Genomic DNA, 15919 nt, shown 5'->3' with positions numbered 1-15919 from the left:
TATGAGTGCCGAGCACCAGCCTACTGCTAGTGGACACGATCTGGTAGCACGTATAGGAAGGACCTTAGTTTAGTGGTAGGGCATCTGCTTGCATACTGCAGGTCCAGCGTTCAATTTCTGGCAGTTGTCTCCAAGGCAGGGCATCCCTGGCTGAAATCCTGGACAGCTGCTGCCAGTCAATGTAGTAGATGATATTGAACTAGTTCAGGATTAGATTATTATTGGATTATGGCAGCCCTGACATTTGTGGTGCCAATTCTAGCTCTCACTTTCAGTCCCAGAAATAGGCAGTATTTCTCAGTCGCAAAGGAAGAATGGCTTCTTAAAATGACGGAATATAAGGAGCTGGCAAAGCTAACAGCAAAAATTAGAGTTCAAAATGACGAAGGATCTTTAAGGATCAGAAACCTTTTGTAGAATATCTGAAGAACTATTATAATTGCATGGAAACACCAGCAGGATTCGAAATATGAGCAAGAGTAGAAAGACATTAAAGCTAATAATTTTGGGTGTATATTATGGTATAATAATTTAGGGTGTAAATACGGAATGTTAAAAGTTAAAATATTCTGCATTAAAGGGTAAACACAGAAGATTGTGGAGGGGGGGTGGGAAGACAGTGGATAAATTAAACATATTGTTGATAGTAAAGTATGTAGACTTTTGAAAACTAAAGAAACAATTTTTTATTTATTTTTATTTTTTAAAATAATTTTTATTGAATGGTTTTATATTACAAAAAACAATACAGCAATACTACCACTAAATATAATTAAGAAATAAAAATTACATACATCAATATTTAGTTTGTTATTTGTTATTTACCATCTTATTTCCTCCCAAACATTGCATACAACAACACACATATGTGCAGACACCCACACACCCGCAAAGAAAATGATAATAATGAAAGTAAATATTTCCCCCCCTTTTATCTTCCAAAATCTTTTCTTCAGCTTTGACTTCCTGTCAAGTCCCTTTGCATATGTTTTATCTTACATTTGAATGTACACAAAACAATAAACCTTTCTATATAATTTTTCTAATACATTCTGAAAACATAATAAATCCTTAATTGTAGTCCACCTCCTTTTAGTTCTAAAGAAACAATTTTTTTAAAAGAGACTGACAGGTTGCTGACCTGTCTTCAGTTATGTTTTCTGGTAAGCCAAGTACTATATTTACGCGAACCTAATGCACCGCTGAATCTAATTCACCCCCTAATTTTTGCGACGTTATCTGGCCACAAAGGGTGCACATTACATTTGAATAAATGCGGTAATTCTTCTCTTACTACGCAGGGGTCTGAGTAACAGAGGGCTTCATCTGTGTTGCAATGTTTTAGGATTGTCACCGGACAGGAAAGTTTCCGGGCATTCCTTGAATCTATAACCCCCTTTTTCTTTTGCTAGGCCAGCCAGACTAGAGATCAGGTATGTTGTGGGCATATCTGAGCTGAGAAAAAAGTTGCCCGAAGCTGTATTTGGGGAAAACAATTACACAAATCATGAAGGTACCGTTTTAAAATTATGTAAGCTGTGCAAAGAATTATTTCCTTTCTTTATTAAAAGTGGTTATTAGTTTCCTTTCAGGGGTCATGTTTGCTGTCTGTGTGAGATGGTTATTGCTTTCAAACTTCTTCTGGCGCTTTCCTAATTTTTCCATACCTGATCCCCCCCACAATCGCTCATTTTTTTGAATTAAAATTGGAGGCATGATTTTTATAGCCAAGGAACGCTTACTTGGGGCAATAAGGATCTTGAACTGTTTTTAAAATGATCTGTGACGGTGAAATTGGATTGGGATTTTTCAGTTTTTAAAAATAAGTTTTAAGTTAAGCTATCGTGAGTCCAGCTTTCTCCCTATAGAAACGAAAGGGGAAGCGAAACTACCAAACAGCTAATCTAGCAACCGTATTTTAAGCAACCTCTCAAAATATGGTTGTGAAAGCAACTTAGAATTTTGCCAGAATCAGATTGCATTTTGTTACAGTTATACTACTTGGAAGAAGAGTATTGACACAGATTTTTGTTCCTGGCTGTCTACCCCACCCTCAAACATACTCCTGTGTTTACAGAAAGGCAAGCCTATACACAGTACTGCAAGGGGAGGGGGGGGGAGCAATCTGTTGAACTCAAGGAGTACATTTTACTGTAGAGGGTTAATTCTGCTCCAAGTTGGCTTTATCTTAACACCGGAGTTAGCACTCTGTTGTGCAAACATGCAGCATTGATTTCTTATTTGTTAGGTACTTTTGCATTAGGCTATCAGGGTTCATTTAGTGTTGCCAAAAAAGAGAGACCGCCCCACATTATCTTGGACTGGACAGCTCTTGAAATGGATGTTTGTTTATGTTACTTTCCATAACCCAAAAAGTCTGAGCCACTTACAAATCGACATAGCTTTCCCAACATTTGAAAACAATGCAGCAGGGAAAAAAATTAAAAAACACAATTTTTTTAAATCTAAAAAGTGCTAACTGAGTAAAATTTTATGAAAAGGGCAGATCCTTCCCCACCCAGCTAAAAGGTGAATGCCATAAACAGGCCATGGGTCATAGCTACAGTATGAAGAGAGTTAGCAACCAAAAGGCTTTGGCAATCAGGAATGTCTTATCTTGGCAGCTGAAAGCTAACAGTGATGAGGCCAAGCAGATTTCCCTGGTGAAAACATTGGACAAATGGGGGAGTAGAGGACTGTCCGCTGTAAAGAAGGACACATGCCCATTATTTACCATGAGTCCAGTATTTCACCTAGGATTTTTACTTACTTTGAGTGGTGGTGGTTCTGTTTTGCTTTCTCTTTTGTTACAAGCCTTGCATTCCTCTACCACATTTAAGTTTCTCCCTTTTGTAATGTTTTAGAACAATTTTTAAAAGTTAGGATCTGCATATAAGGTTAACATATTTTAAAGAGATACTCAATGTGAATTATCAGGGTTTCCCAGGGTTTAGGCTGAGTGGCCCAGTCTTCTCCCCCTTCTGCATTACTGTTCATGTGTTTTTTTTATTTTGTCGGTGTGGCTTTATTTTAATTGTGACATTTGTAGAACCCACCCTGGGATTCTCAGGCAAAGGGTTAGCAATAAGTTCAAATAAATGAATACATAATTTCTGGGACAGTTTCTGCATTCAGAAGTTAGGTACTGAATAATTTTAAAAACAACCAAGAGTTTTTGCAAAAATACTGAAATAAAAATGTGCTTGTTTTCTCTGCAGTCTGCCATCAAGGCATTTTGTTCCGATTATACGAAGTGGAAATGTTAAATCAAAATGAACAAAAAGTGAATCAGTTAACAGAGAGCTTGAAGGAGAAAGATCTGGTAAGTACATCATGCTTTGGGGACCAGTTTTCTGTCCTGACTTTTGTGGAGTGATGTCTGCCAGTCCTTATCTAGTGATCATTCCTAGCAAAGTAGAATTTGCATCCCTTCATTTTGACAACCTTTGTGGCTTAGGACTTCACTGAGCCTATTAACATTCTGAGGTAACCGCAGAGACAGTTTGCATAGGGAGCGCCATAGAGAAGGGGTTAACAAATCAGATAACTGGGGATCTATATATAGAAAAAGGGCAGTTTCCAATATTCTGTTGCAGCAGGACTCTAGGAATTTGCTGTTTTATTTATTTGTGAAAGTATTTTTGTACTGCCAGATCATAAAAGATCAGGGCAGTGAACAAGGGGAGTAGATTTCCGGATCATTTTCTGTTCCTCAAAAACTTGCATGGTGTCTCCTCTATTCTCTGCCTCAGGCCCCCATCCCACTTTGCCACCCCCAGTTTGCATCTTCAGGTTTCATTTTCCTTTATCTACCTTATTCCTGGACTGAGCTTCCGAGCCATTTTCAAACTGTAGTTTCTGAAGCCGGCTTGTTAAACATTTTGTTCTAAGCCACTCTCCCTGGTCTGGATGACACAACAGGCTATGGGTCAGTGGAAGTGAAACTGCACACTGGTAGAGTCCTTCTTCCAGCCATGTGCAGCCAATGGGAGGAGGGGAGAGCATGTGAACCCCAAAGATCCTTCCAGCTCCTGCAGGTCATGCTAAACTATGGTTTAGGGCAGGAGTCCCCCAGCATGTCAGACATGGATGCAGTGGGCCCTTGAGATCTTTCCTGGGCCCCCACAAAGCCTCTGAACTCCCCAGCACCACAACACACACACACACCTATAAACGGTGCCCCCCTGGGCACGAGATGGCAAGGGTGGCAATTTTTCTCTCTCTAGGGAGGAAGTTGAATGCATAGTGCTCTTTCCCACTTCCTCTTTCAGCTCTGGGCTTTTTAAGGCTCAGATTAATTCTCCCGGCTCGGACTTTTGCCCAGATCCCCCGAAAAAAGCGACGTGCGTTTGTGTATCTTTCTGCCTCAGGGCGACTCTCTTTTCACCGGAGCACAGCTCAAAGTGAAAGTAAAATGAAAATAAAGGTCTGCTGTCAAAGCGCAAGCTGTCAGCACTGAAAGTGAAACAAGGCTGCAACAGGAGAGCCCGAGGTTTCTACCTCCTTTTAAAATAGTTACGAAACAAGAACAGCAGTCATAGGAAGAGCTGGCTGTAGGTGTGCCTCTATTCAGGGCCCAGCTGCCCTTGCAACACAGCTGGTCTTGTGGAGCTGAGACCTTGAGCTAGCCAGATTGAAATGTCAGCTCCCACACAAGCTCAGGACAGCAGGGCTGTTGTGGCGATTACAAGAAGTTCATAGAATTGGCAGGGACTCCAAGGCTCATCTTGTCCAGCCCCCTGCCATCAATGTGTGTTAGGTTTTTGGAACACTGAGCAGCATTTTAAGGAGGCTAGATTAATAAGAACAAATAGTCTTGGGCTGCTGTTGCTTTTACTGTATTCCATCCTACTTTTGTGATTGTAATTTGTTTTAAACTGTTTTTAACGTTGATTTTGAAATTGTGGTAACCCAACATTTCTGATAGAATAGGAGCACACCCACCAGCATTAAGAAAAAGTGGTGTTGTGGAACAGTGTTGGCTCAGGGAGACCTTGGTTTGAATGTAAAAGAGCTCTGCGGGATCTGACTGAAGATCCTATCCAGTCCAACATCTGGTTTTCTGCAGTGGCCAACCAGCTTGGAATTCCCACTTTGCTGTTAAACTCACTGTTCTCTGCTACTCTTCACCAGCCACACACCATACTTTAACCAGCTGTTGCAAGAATTAAAAACCAACCAACCAACAACCCTTTGGAGATAACAAAAATAAATGCTCAAATCTGAACTGTATGAAATGTACATTATGGACATTTAAAACAATCGAGAGCATGTATATTGCTTTGATGGATCAAACCAAGACTCATGCAATCCAATATTCTGTTTTCACCTAAAAAGGGGTGTTAAACTGATCATAGCTTGAGAAGGGGAAGGATCTTGGCTCAGTTGCTGAGCACATGTTTTGCATGCAGACAGGGTCAGGTTCAATCCTTGGGTAGAGCTGTGAATGTCTGCAGTCTGAAACCTTGGACAGGTGCTGCCAGTTGGTGTAGACATTACTGAACTAGATGTACCAAAGGGTTTGATTCCGTAAAGGGTGGCCTCCTGTGTTCCTACGGTGATCTTTTTCCTATTCTTTGTAGGCACTTGTCAAATATTTAAATGACCGGGCGATTCTCATCCTGCTTTCCTCATCTGCCTTGGTAAAGGAAAAAGGTAAGAATAAAAGATCTGAAGTTTAAAAAATGTATCCATATGTGATCTTGATGGAAGAGTCAGATTTGTAGCTCTTACCAGTCTCCCTCTCTCTCCTCTCTGCAGATTCTGGCCCGGGCGAATCTACGTGTCTTCAGGCCTTGTTTTTAATCTCCTCCCCAAGGCCTAAGTGTTTAACAGGTACTATTGCTTTGCTTGGCCTTTGCAGGCTAAATTCAGGCAATACAGTGGAACCTTGGTTGTCGAACGTAATCCGTTCCCGTTTGATTTCCGAAATGTTTGACAACCGAGGTGCAAATGCCGGTTGGCGTTTTAAAAATGCAGAAAAGTGCCTCGGAAGCCGTTCGACTTCCGAGGTGCATTTGAAAACGGAAGCATTCACTTCCGGGTTGTCGGCGTTTGGTTTCGCGAATTGTTCGACTTCCAAAGCATCCAACAACCAAGGTTCCACTGTATTTGATAGGCTCCTCTCCATGTCACACACAGCCTTGCATCTCTAGGGACCTCCAAAGATGCAAACTCTGATTTCCGCTTCCTTCCAAGCCAGAATTGAAAAAAGAGAGTTTGGAACGGGTTTCTGATTCTGGCCTAGGGAGGAAGGGAATGCAAGCCGTAATTTGCCAGTTTGGAGGCCCTAGCAAACCATGGTTAGTGCCTAATAGGAGGCAGGAGGAAACCATGGTTGGGATGGGAAGTGGCAGCCCACAGCTTGTCTCCCAAACTATGATTTGGAGGACCATCCAAATTGGGCAGTAGAATCTTTTTTCTCCGCCTTTGCAATGTTTTCAATTGCACTATAACTGGGTGATCAGCAAAGCCACTGGATGTCTGCTTGGCCATGTGGCCAGGGATAGGGAACCCCGGACCTGGAGGCCAAATGTGGCCCTCCATACCTCTTTGATTGGCCCTCATGAGTCTTTCATCCCTAGCCGTACACCCTCTTGAGAGACATCATACAGCAGGCCTGCTCTGTACATTTTCTAAGTATTGGCATGGCTGGAATGCCGCCCTGAACTCTGATATAATGCTTCTTGCTTGCCTAGGCTAGAGAGGGGTGTGCGCAAGTGTCTGGGGGGGGGGGGAATACAAAGATAAAATTCACATTTATTCTCATTGCTTTTGTCCCTGCCCCTCTGCCCCCCAGGCATGTGGCTCTCAGAAGGTAGCAAAAGTCACGTGCATGCTTGCTTTTCTTGTGATGGGTGCACGTTGCATTAATAGTGTGTTTCTTCTTGGCAGCAAAAGATTTGAAATGCGAACACGGGGCAAACAAGAGATATTCACAAGTCGCTCTGGTTCTGCCAGGGCTCCGCCATGCATTGTTGGAAGCGGCCAAGCATCCCGTCGACAGCGGAGACCCACTCAGCACTTTGGTGAAGCTGCACCTCCAGGAGTTTGCAAAGCTTGATAAGAAGAATTTGCGGCCGTCCACCAGCAGCCTCGATAGCCCGCCCCTCTCCTCTTTCGATGAGTTCTCGAAGAAGCCTGAGCTTGAATCTCTTTCCGAAAAGTGTCCCCAAAGCTCTCTCTTCCGCCTGCAGTTTTACCTGTCTCATCCCCAAAACTATGCGCTGGAAATGTCAACGGCTACCGCTTTCCTACATGGCAGAACTCGGTCTCTCAGAGGCGGCAGCGGCGGCAGCAACAACAACTTACAGGAAGCCGACACTTCTTCAGGTTTGAATTTGGACTCTTTGGCGTGCGACGAGCCCATTGGCACGGTTGAAATGGCCAGGACTCGGCGTGCAGGGCAGCCGGCCCCACATAGCAAAGAGGCTGATGTGGAACCCAGTGAGATGGGAGAGCGGACTTTGGAGCAGCACAAGAGGAAATCCAGTAGGCTCCTTGTGGCAAATGCAAGGAAGAAATTGTCTCCTCCAAAGGAGGTTTCCAGCAAGGAGGACAAAGGAAAGCAGAAAAAAGCCAGAAAGGAAAATTCGAATCTCTCCTTGCCAGCTTCCAAAAATTCAGAATCGCCCGGCGGCCCTAACGAACCCACCCTTAAATTAAAAATTCTTCAGAACCCACTAAGAAGGAAGAGAGGTGAGTGCACTGTCTTAACCCTAATACAGATTTTCTTGCAGGTGAGCACTTTTAAATGCCAGTACAGTGCTTGGGGTGGCGGTGCAATAGCAATGTGCCTGCCCACAGAGCAAATCTGCTAGAGCCATTCAGCACCAGGAGGCACGTTATCCATGCTGCCTCGATTCCTGGAATGTTCTGTCCCCACTGTCAGAGCACATGGCTCCGAATACTTTTGGAGAGAGAGAGGTTTGAAATAGATTCTTAGCCCCCCATAGCAGAGTTAGTGCAATGGTTGATTGCCTCAATTAAGCACATCAAACTCGGTTAGATTTGCTCTCTCATCCACCTTTAAACAAAATGCTGAGGCTAGAATAAATCCCAGACTCTTGCCTTTTCAAATTGGAAATCTAAGATAAGCAGTTGTATGAATTTTACCTTTTTATTATTTATTTATTTCGTATGCAGTCTTTCCGTTACCTGCAGGCTGTAAAAATCTGTTTTACCATGTGGCGGCTAGCTTCTTCCAAAGAGGGAGAGAGGGAGAGAGAGAGAGAGAGAGAGAGAGAGAGAGAAGTTGAGGGAGAAGCAAAGGCTGGTGGGAGCACTGGTGGAGGAAGAGGCATGCGGGGGGAGCGCACCACCCCCGGCTGCACAATCCCGGCGTGGTGCCATCGCGGCTGGCCCCGACCTGCGCTGGGTGCCACACCCCTTCGGGCAGCACCCCATGCCCCGAAGACGCGCTCCACGCCCCTACGGACACGCGCCAGCTGCACCCCGCCTGCTCCCTGCCCCCCCCCCCCCCCGTTCAAGAGCATGAAGCTCCATCACTGGGTGGTGGGAGCCTTCTGAGTCCCACCTATGGTAACTTGAGCTCAGGGCTCAGGTTAACCCTTTCATGCACACAAGTGTGAGCCAGTAACTGTATAATACAGAAAATACCAGTTGCTGGAAACCAGAAGTTTGGAGAGCGTTGTGCCGAGGGTTGCATCAGCTCTTGGGCAACTCTCCAGAGGTTGCATAGCAGCAGTGGGTGTGGTCACTCCACCCCCCCCCCCTTGATATACACAGGCACACGGTTCCCTCCTCCCCATTCAGCTTACTGGTGCAGATCAGCGATGAGTCCTGTTTATGTATTTATTGTTTCCTGCTGCTGCAACAATTAATTGGGTGTTGTTCTTTTTGCCGGGTGCAGAAAGAATTGCTTGGAGGGCTCTTTCAGGCCTCCAGACTAGGGGCCACTTCTCTAAACACTCTTGAGACCCAGGGCACTGGAAGGATGGCCGGTTTTTCCATGAAGCTGCTCAGCAACTGAGATCCTCCGTTGCATCATGAATACACGCATGCATTTATTTCAAAGATTTATGTAACACTTAACACGGTAGTCTCTTAAGTGGTGTACAGTAATGGTCAAAAGATAAAGCAAAGGTAAATCAGTTAAAATTAACCCCCCACCCCCCAAAAATCAGAAAACATACTTAAAATGCCTGCTGGAGTACATTCATACCTTGGGATAAATGTGCTTCAAGTTAAGTATTTTCGGGTTGCGCTCCGCGGTGACCCGGAAGTAACAGAGCGGGTTACTTCCGGGTTGCACCGTGCGCGCATGCGCAGACAGTCAAGATGATGTCACGGGCATGCGCAGAAGTGGTGACACGCGGACGCGGGTTGTGTTCACTTCATGATGCGAACGGGGCTCCGGAACGAATCCCGTTCGCATCCCGAGGTACCACTGTATTTAAAAATGTCTTCAGTAGGTGCTGGAATTTTAAGAGGGAGGGGGCCTTTCTGATCTCACCTGGGAGGGACTTCCATAGGATAAAGCCAGTGATGTTTAACCCCCCGCCCTGGCTCCTGGTGGGTGCAAGCTATGTGTCCGAGCCACATGGGGGCTGGGAGGCCCTTCTATGGGTGCCCCTGACACTGGAGGCTAGATGAGTGGCTGAGCCTCACTGATGCACCTCCCTCCCATGGCAGATCTGCCTGGCACCTTCCTGGGCATGTTGGGGTCTGAACTGGGCATCACCCACATGCAAAACAGCTAGGGCTCTTCATCGATCTGAGCATGGGGCAAGTAATCTTTGAATTGGGCCAGCATTCGTGCGGGTCATAAGGGCTCTCTGCAAGGATTTTATCGCTTCCTTACGCCTTATTCCTTCTTGACGCTAGAGACCTTTCTTTTCTCGTAGGCGCTGAGGTTTTGTCTGCGGAATTCGTTCAGCAAACGCCGTGCGAGTCTGCTGTGAAGGCCGCCCCCTCTTCTGAGAGCCTTGGAGTGGAAGAGAAGAAGTCCCGGGTCTCGAAACAAAAAAAAGACTCCACCGCAGAAAAAGTTTCGAGCGAGAAGATGAGCACGAGGAACCAAAGTAAGAGGACGGTGCTTAAAACGCAAAATCGGAATTGGGATTAAGATGATGCTTTGGCTTGGCTTCCCCTTGAAAGGTTGAGCAGCTGGAGGCTGGTGTTTTCCCTCCCGTCCCAAGGGCGTTTCTTTCCCTTTGCGTCACCCTCCCCATGGCACGGGCAAAGGGCTTTCTAATGCCTTTGCGGCTCTTTCCAAAGCCCCCCCCCCCCAATCCTGGTGGCATCTTATGCTCCTGCATTTGCGTGGACCGAGACACAGGAGTGGTCCTGCAACACGGGTGAAAGAGGAAGCTGAAGAGCCTTTGCCTTTTAGTTGAGTGTAGCCCAAGATGGCTGACGCTTTAGTCCTTCCTGACAGTTGTGGACCCTACTTCAAAACAGTGAACAAAGGGACCCGGGTCAGGCAGCGACCAAGACGCTGAGTCAGATGTTGTAAAGTCAGTGGCTAGGGAGCCACACAGGGCTGATGACTCTGAGCCTGATACTGGTCACCGGAGGGCCACTAAACCCCAAGCTGGTGGGCACGAGTCCCATGGACCCCATCCCAGAGCGCCAGGCCCCATAGAGACAGAGACAGGACCCCCTTGGGTGCCTCTCTCTGAACCTGTGGAACTGAGTGCCTCCCACCGTGCCAACAGTGCAGGGAGTGTAGGAGAAGGGACCTGCCTGCAGGCCAGAAAGTTGGCCCTTTTAGTTCCTAGAAAGGGAGGTGGGTTTCTTGAAGCACGTGGTTCGTGGTGCTTCCTGCGGGTTCATCAGCAGGAAAGTGAAGGTGCTCAGGAAACTATGCCTACCTGAGTTTGATGGGATTTCTCTATAACTACCATACTGGCCTGAATATAAGCCGCACTCCCCCCCCCCCCCCAAATTCCAGCCATGAAAAGTGTGGCTTATATTCGCGACCTTACGCTAGGAGTGCGGCGAAGCAGCGTCCGCCCCATGCACACTCCCGCAAGGCTGGGAAGGGAGAGAGAGAGGGGAAGGCGAAAGGCTGCCGATAACGCAGCGCCCCCCCCCCCCATTTTAAAGGTGCAGCTTATATTTGGGTGTGGCTTATATTCGGGCCAATACGGTAGCTACAGTCATGGGGAAAAGAAAGTACACCCTCTTTGATTTCTGTGGTTTTACATATGGCATAATAACAATAATCTGTTTCTTAGGAGTTCTGAGGTTATGTTTACCTGATTTAAAGACTTGCTAAGAAACAGATCATTGTTATGATGTCCTCATATGTAAGACCACAGAACTTAAAGAGGGTGTACTTTCTTTTCCCCATAACTGTATAACTTTATCTGTAACTAATTGAATTTGTCTGTAACTAACTATAACAACAGCTAGAGAGAGAGCCTTTTAAAATCCTACCTTTCCTCTCTTCTCCCTCTCCGGCCACTTTGTCCTTACAATGACCCTGCGAGGAATGTTAGGTTGAGACATAGTGACTGTCCCAAAGTAGCCACTTGGCAACCTTCATGACTGAACAGGGACTGGGAATGTTAGCACGAAACCACAAGTGCTGCACCATATTGGCTCTCAAAAAACCACTAGCCTTTAAGGGTGCTTTTTCGTAAGGGTGGAACTGTCTTAGCAGCCCGCTCTGAAACTTGCTCCTTTTCTTACGCAGTGAAGAGGAAAAGCTCCCATCAGCGGGAGGACGAAATCCCTCCGGCTAGTGATGAGAACGATCCTTCGAGCGAGAGAAGCCCGGCCCAGGACGCTTGCCCATCTCCCAAAGTGCTCAACTGCGACTCCCACGCCTTGAACCTGTTGGCCGACCTGGCGCTGAGCTCCAACTCCCCGCTGCTCAGCAACAGCAGTGGCGCCTCCTTGCCCCCCAGCCCCTCCCGGGAGCGCCGCCGCTTGCACAAAGGGAAACATCCGGACAAGTCTTCGGATCACGAGTATCACAGAGTGACGAAGAAGCTGAAAACAGCTTCCTCCTCTGGCAAGACGGGCCCGGAGTCTGATTTGTCTCCTGAGCAAAGCGGTGAGGGCAGAGAGTCTCCTTCCAGCTCTCATGAAAACAACCCCGCGAGTTCCAGCAAAAGGCGGGCTGCGAAACCCATTTGGGCGACACCTCCAAGGGAGATGGGTTATCTTTCGGATTCGAGCATTCACTCCTTGATTTCTTCTGAGCACTCGTACGCCTCCCCGGTGTCTGAATCTTGCAAGAAGGGGGCCCCGGGCACCAAGAACGGTGTGAAGAATGCCAGGCTGGGGCCTTTAGTTGGAAAAGTCATGCCTTTCCGGCACCAGCAGAGGATCTGCCACCCTCACAAGCAGTTGAGGGGCTACATACCATTCACGCGCTCTGCTGTCATGGCCGCGAGGTCGAAGGAAGACTTCTCCAAGTCCCACAAAGTGACCTTTTGCGACAAAACTGTCAAAGTGACTTTCCAGTGGGAGGCAGACTACCCGCCCAACTTAGATAGCAAATACACTAATAATATCTTAGAGAGAACAGTAGTTCGAGCTGTACACGGGTAAGTAATTCCCAGCTTTGGAAAGATACTCATTGTATGAAATGCATTCAAGCCGCAAGTAAGATAAATAAAATCATAACTAAAAAGCTAATGTAAAGGACCCGTGACAGTTAAGTCCAGTCACAAATGACTCTGGGGTTGCGGCGCTCATCTCTCTTTTCAGGCCAAGGGAGCCGGCGTTTGTCTGCAGACAGTTTTTCCTGGTCATGTGGCCAGCATGACTAAGCCGCTTCTGGCGAACCAGAGCAGCACACGGAAACGCCATTTACCTTCCAGCCGGAGTGGTACCTATTTATCTACTTGCACTTTGACATGCTTTCAAACTGCTAGGTTGGCAGGAGCTGGGACCAAGCAACGGGAGCTCACCCCATTGCGGGGATTCGAACTGCCAACCTTCTGATCGGCAAGCCCAAGAGGCCCAGTGGTTTAGACCACAGCGCCACCCGCGTCCCTTCATAACTAGGTAGAATTAAAAGCCTGGCAATAGTGGTGAGAATGCAGATAGGAGCTGGGTGAGCTCTTCAGGATCATGAACCGTGGCCCAGAGAACCAGGGCGTTTGGAGGCTGGTCTTTCAATGCCTTGGGCAGATCGTAGGGGCCTTCTGGCAGGTTCTTGGGGCCAACTTGAGCCATTATATAGGTTTATAGGCAACTCTCCGCTCATGTGGCGGTTACGTTCCAGGGATAGCGTGTAAGGCCAAAATCACATATAGTCAAAACATATATATTTGCCATGTAAAGCTGAATGCGCACAGGTTAAATGAGCATAAGTTGTGAGTTATATCTGTGTGTGTACAACCTCTTCTTGAGAAGTGCAGAGCCTTAAATGGACAGGAATCTGGTCATTTGGTTGCCTCTCTACTGAGTGTGTTGAGAAGGGCACAGTACACCAGGGGTACACTTGCGACATCATCCAATGGGCAGGAAGATGGGGTTAAATCCTCAGTTTGGCTGTGTACCCATTCCCTGCTTGGAACAGACACGAACAGCCAACACAGGATATAACCCCTGCTAGTCAGCTGGTAAGCAGGGGGTCCTGTTCTGATTCAGGAAGGGATTTGGGTCGAAAGCCCTGGCAGAGTGGAGGGAGAAATTGTTCTGGCAGTGCCTTGCAAGGTGATTTGAAGTCTCCCCACTTAGGGACTTAAAAGCACCTTGCTCCCGAAGTCAGGTGGTTGATGGGAGGATAGCCTTGCCCACCTGTCAAATTTTGCCCACAAGCTTGATCCTGATAAGGAGCTGGCCTGTGGAGCCAAAATGGGTTACCACCTGTACACTGCATCAATAGGTCATGGGCTCCTTTCAGGAGCTTCTCTAGCAGGACATTGAGAGCAACAGGAATAGATGGAGAGTGCCTGTCAGGAGACATTGCCCCAGAGAACACCTTGTTCCAGGCAGCCTCTCCAGTAGGAGAAGATGAGTGTCTCTGGGATCATGGAATCATAGAACTGTGGAGTGGGATCCCAAGGGTCATCTAGTCCAACCCCCTGCCATATATAGGGAAACTCAACTAAAGCATCCATGACAGATGACCATCTGACCTCTGCTTAAAAACCTGCAAGGAAGGAGAGTCTACCACCTCTTGAGGTTGTCTGATCCACAGTCAAACAGTTTTTACTGTCCTATAGTATAATAAAATAATAATAATAATAATAATAATAATAAATTAATTAATTAAATATTAACATTCATGTGCCATCCTACAGTAGCTTTATGCATCCCCAGGTGAAAAGTGTCCAGTAGTTTGTTCTTCTTTTTTATTTGCACAAAATAATAATCATAATTAAATAAGAATTAAAATGTGCACCCCACAACTGAGACCATTCCATTGTAACTATCCAAACTCCCAAAATTTCAGCACCTCTTGGCGATGGTTTGACCCCCTTCCGTTTTAACAGTACAAATTCTACAAACAGCCCTTTAGATAGTTCAAGATGGCTCTCATATCTCGTCTCCGTCCCTCTTTTCCAGGCTAAACATACCCAGCTCCTTCAACTGTTCCTCATACGGCTTGGCTTCTAGACCCTTGATCATCTTAGTTGCCCTCCTCTGCACACATTGCAACCTGTCAACATCCTTCTTCAATGGTTTATTCAGGATATGCAGGACCCAAGCCGCGTAAAGACAAAAACGATGTGATTTCACCCAGTCAGGTAGAGAGCCTTAAAATAAAACTTCTCAAGGATAAGTCTGCATTTCCTTTTTCTGTAGGCCCTGGGACACCCGCTTGTTGGATGATTCGGATGAAATGATGCGCATCCTGCATATGTGGGTGGCGCTGTTTTATAACAAGCCGTTCAGATCCCCTACAATAAGGAACGTGGTTGAACACCGCAACCCTCCCAAATTCGTCTCGCTGAGAAGCATCGTGGATGCCTTTGAAGTCATCGACGACGATTGCGAGGGGCCGTACAGTTTGGAGAAATGCCCCGCGGACTCTCTATCCGATGATAACCGGACGCCCAGAGAAGCAGACGAGAGGGCGGTTTCTTCATCGGAGAAGCCCCTCTCCTGTAATGAACTGTCCTCTACGAATTGCATCGATGAGGCTCCCATCGTTATCCCTGATGACCCCAGTGATCTGCCTTTGGAGGAGGAAGAGTCCCATGTTGCTGCCAGCAAACCGAAAGAGAAGGTTAATCCTTCTGACAAAGTAAGAAAGACTTCGGTAGATCAGCTCAGGCCAGATGTCATCAGTGTTGGGCAGGAGGCAGATGCTGAGTGCCAGGAGTCTGGCTGGTACACTTGGCACCATTTAGCAGGGAGGGGCTCAGAGCTACAGCTGGGCATAGCTGCATCTATAAAACCATATGGGTAATTTAACTTCAACGCCTGAAACCTCTTGCAGTTTTTGAGAACTGCCTTAAAGCGACTCGGACCACTGGTCCATTTAACTCAGTATTACGCCGAGTTAACTACACTGACTGGCAAAGGTTTCGGACACGAGCCTCTATGCCCTGTCTGCAGATGCCAGGGATTCAGCCTGGGTTCTGCTTGCCTAGTGAGTGTTCTGTTACTGAGTTACAGCCCTGATTACCCAATTTTCACTCATGAATTAGACTTGAGGTTGAGTCGAGAGCCTAGAAGTTCCTCACCCATGATTGATTGGATTGATTTGATTTGATTTCATTTATATACTGCCCTCGATCATAAGATCTCAGGGCGGTTCACAGAATAAAATGCACAGAAGTTCCTAATAGACATTTTTATTGATAGCCACCTGTCAACATGTCCTCCATGATACCTTGGAAACTATCTACAGTGGTACCTTGGTTCTCAAACTTAATCCGTTCCAGAAGTCTGTTCGACTCCCAAAGCCGTTCGAAAACCAATGCTCAGCTTCCGATTGGCTGCAGGAGCTTCCTGCACTCAAACGGTAGCTGCATTGGACGTTCGG

The 15919-nt window shown here is 46.6% G+C and overlaps 1 protein-coding gene across 5 annotated transcripts in view; it reads left to right on the top strand.

Annotated features, from left to right (window-relative positions):
* TASOR2 (transcription activation suppressor family member 2) overlaps positions 1–15919 on the top strand; it is a 66826-nt gene that overhangs the window by 35494 nt on the left and 15413 nt on the right. For all 5 annotated transcript variants that reach the window (XM_083401613.1, XM_083401616.1, XM_083401614.1 and 2 more), the window contains 8 exons: positions 1413–1513; positions 3219–3322; positions 5583–5655; positions 5761–5835; positions 6895–7698; positions 9867–10043; positions 11663–12521; positions 14734–15175. In XM_083401613.1, the coding sequence (XP_083257739.1) occupies positions 1413–1513; positions 3219–3322; positions 5583–5655; positions 5761–5835; positions 6895–7698; positions 9867–10043; positions 11663–12521; positions 14734–15175 (2635 nt within the window). The remainder of the gene's footprint in view (positions 1–1412; positions 1514–3218; positions 3323–5582; positions 5656–5760; positions 5836–6894; positions 7699–9866; positions 10044–11662; positions 12522–14733; positions 15176–15919) is intronic.

The sequence above is a fragment of the Podarcis tiliguerta genome (assembly GCF_965153285.1).
Source record: "Podarcis tiliguerta genome assembly, chromosome: 10".
In the NCBI taxonomy this organism is placed as follows: Eukaryota; Metazoa; Chordata; class Lepidosauria; order Squamata; family Lacertidae; genus Podarcis; species Podarcis tiliguerta.
The sequence above is the reverse complement of the archived record's forward strand: the minus strand, read 5'-3'. Positions and strand labels throughout refer to the sequence as shown.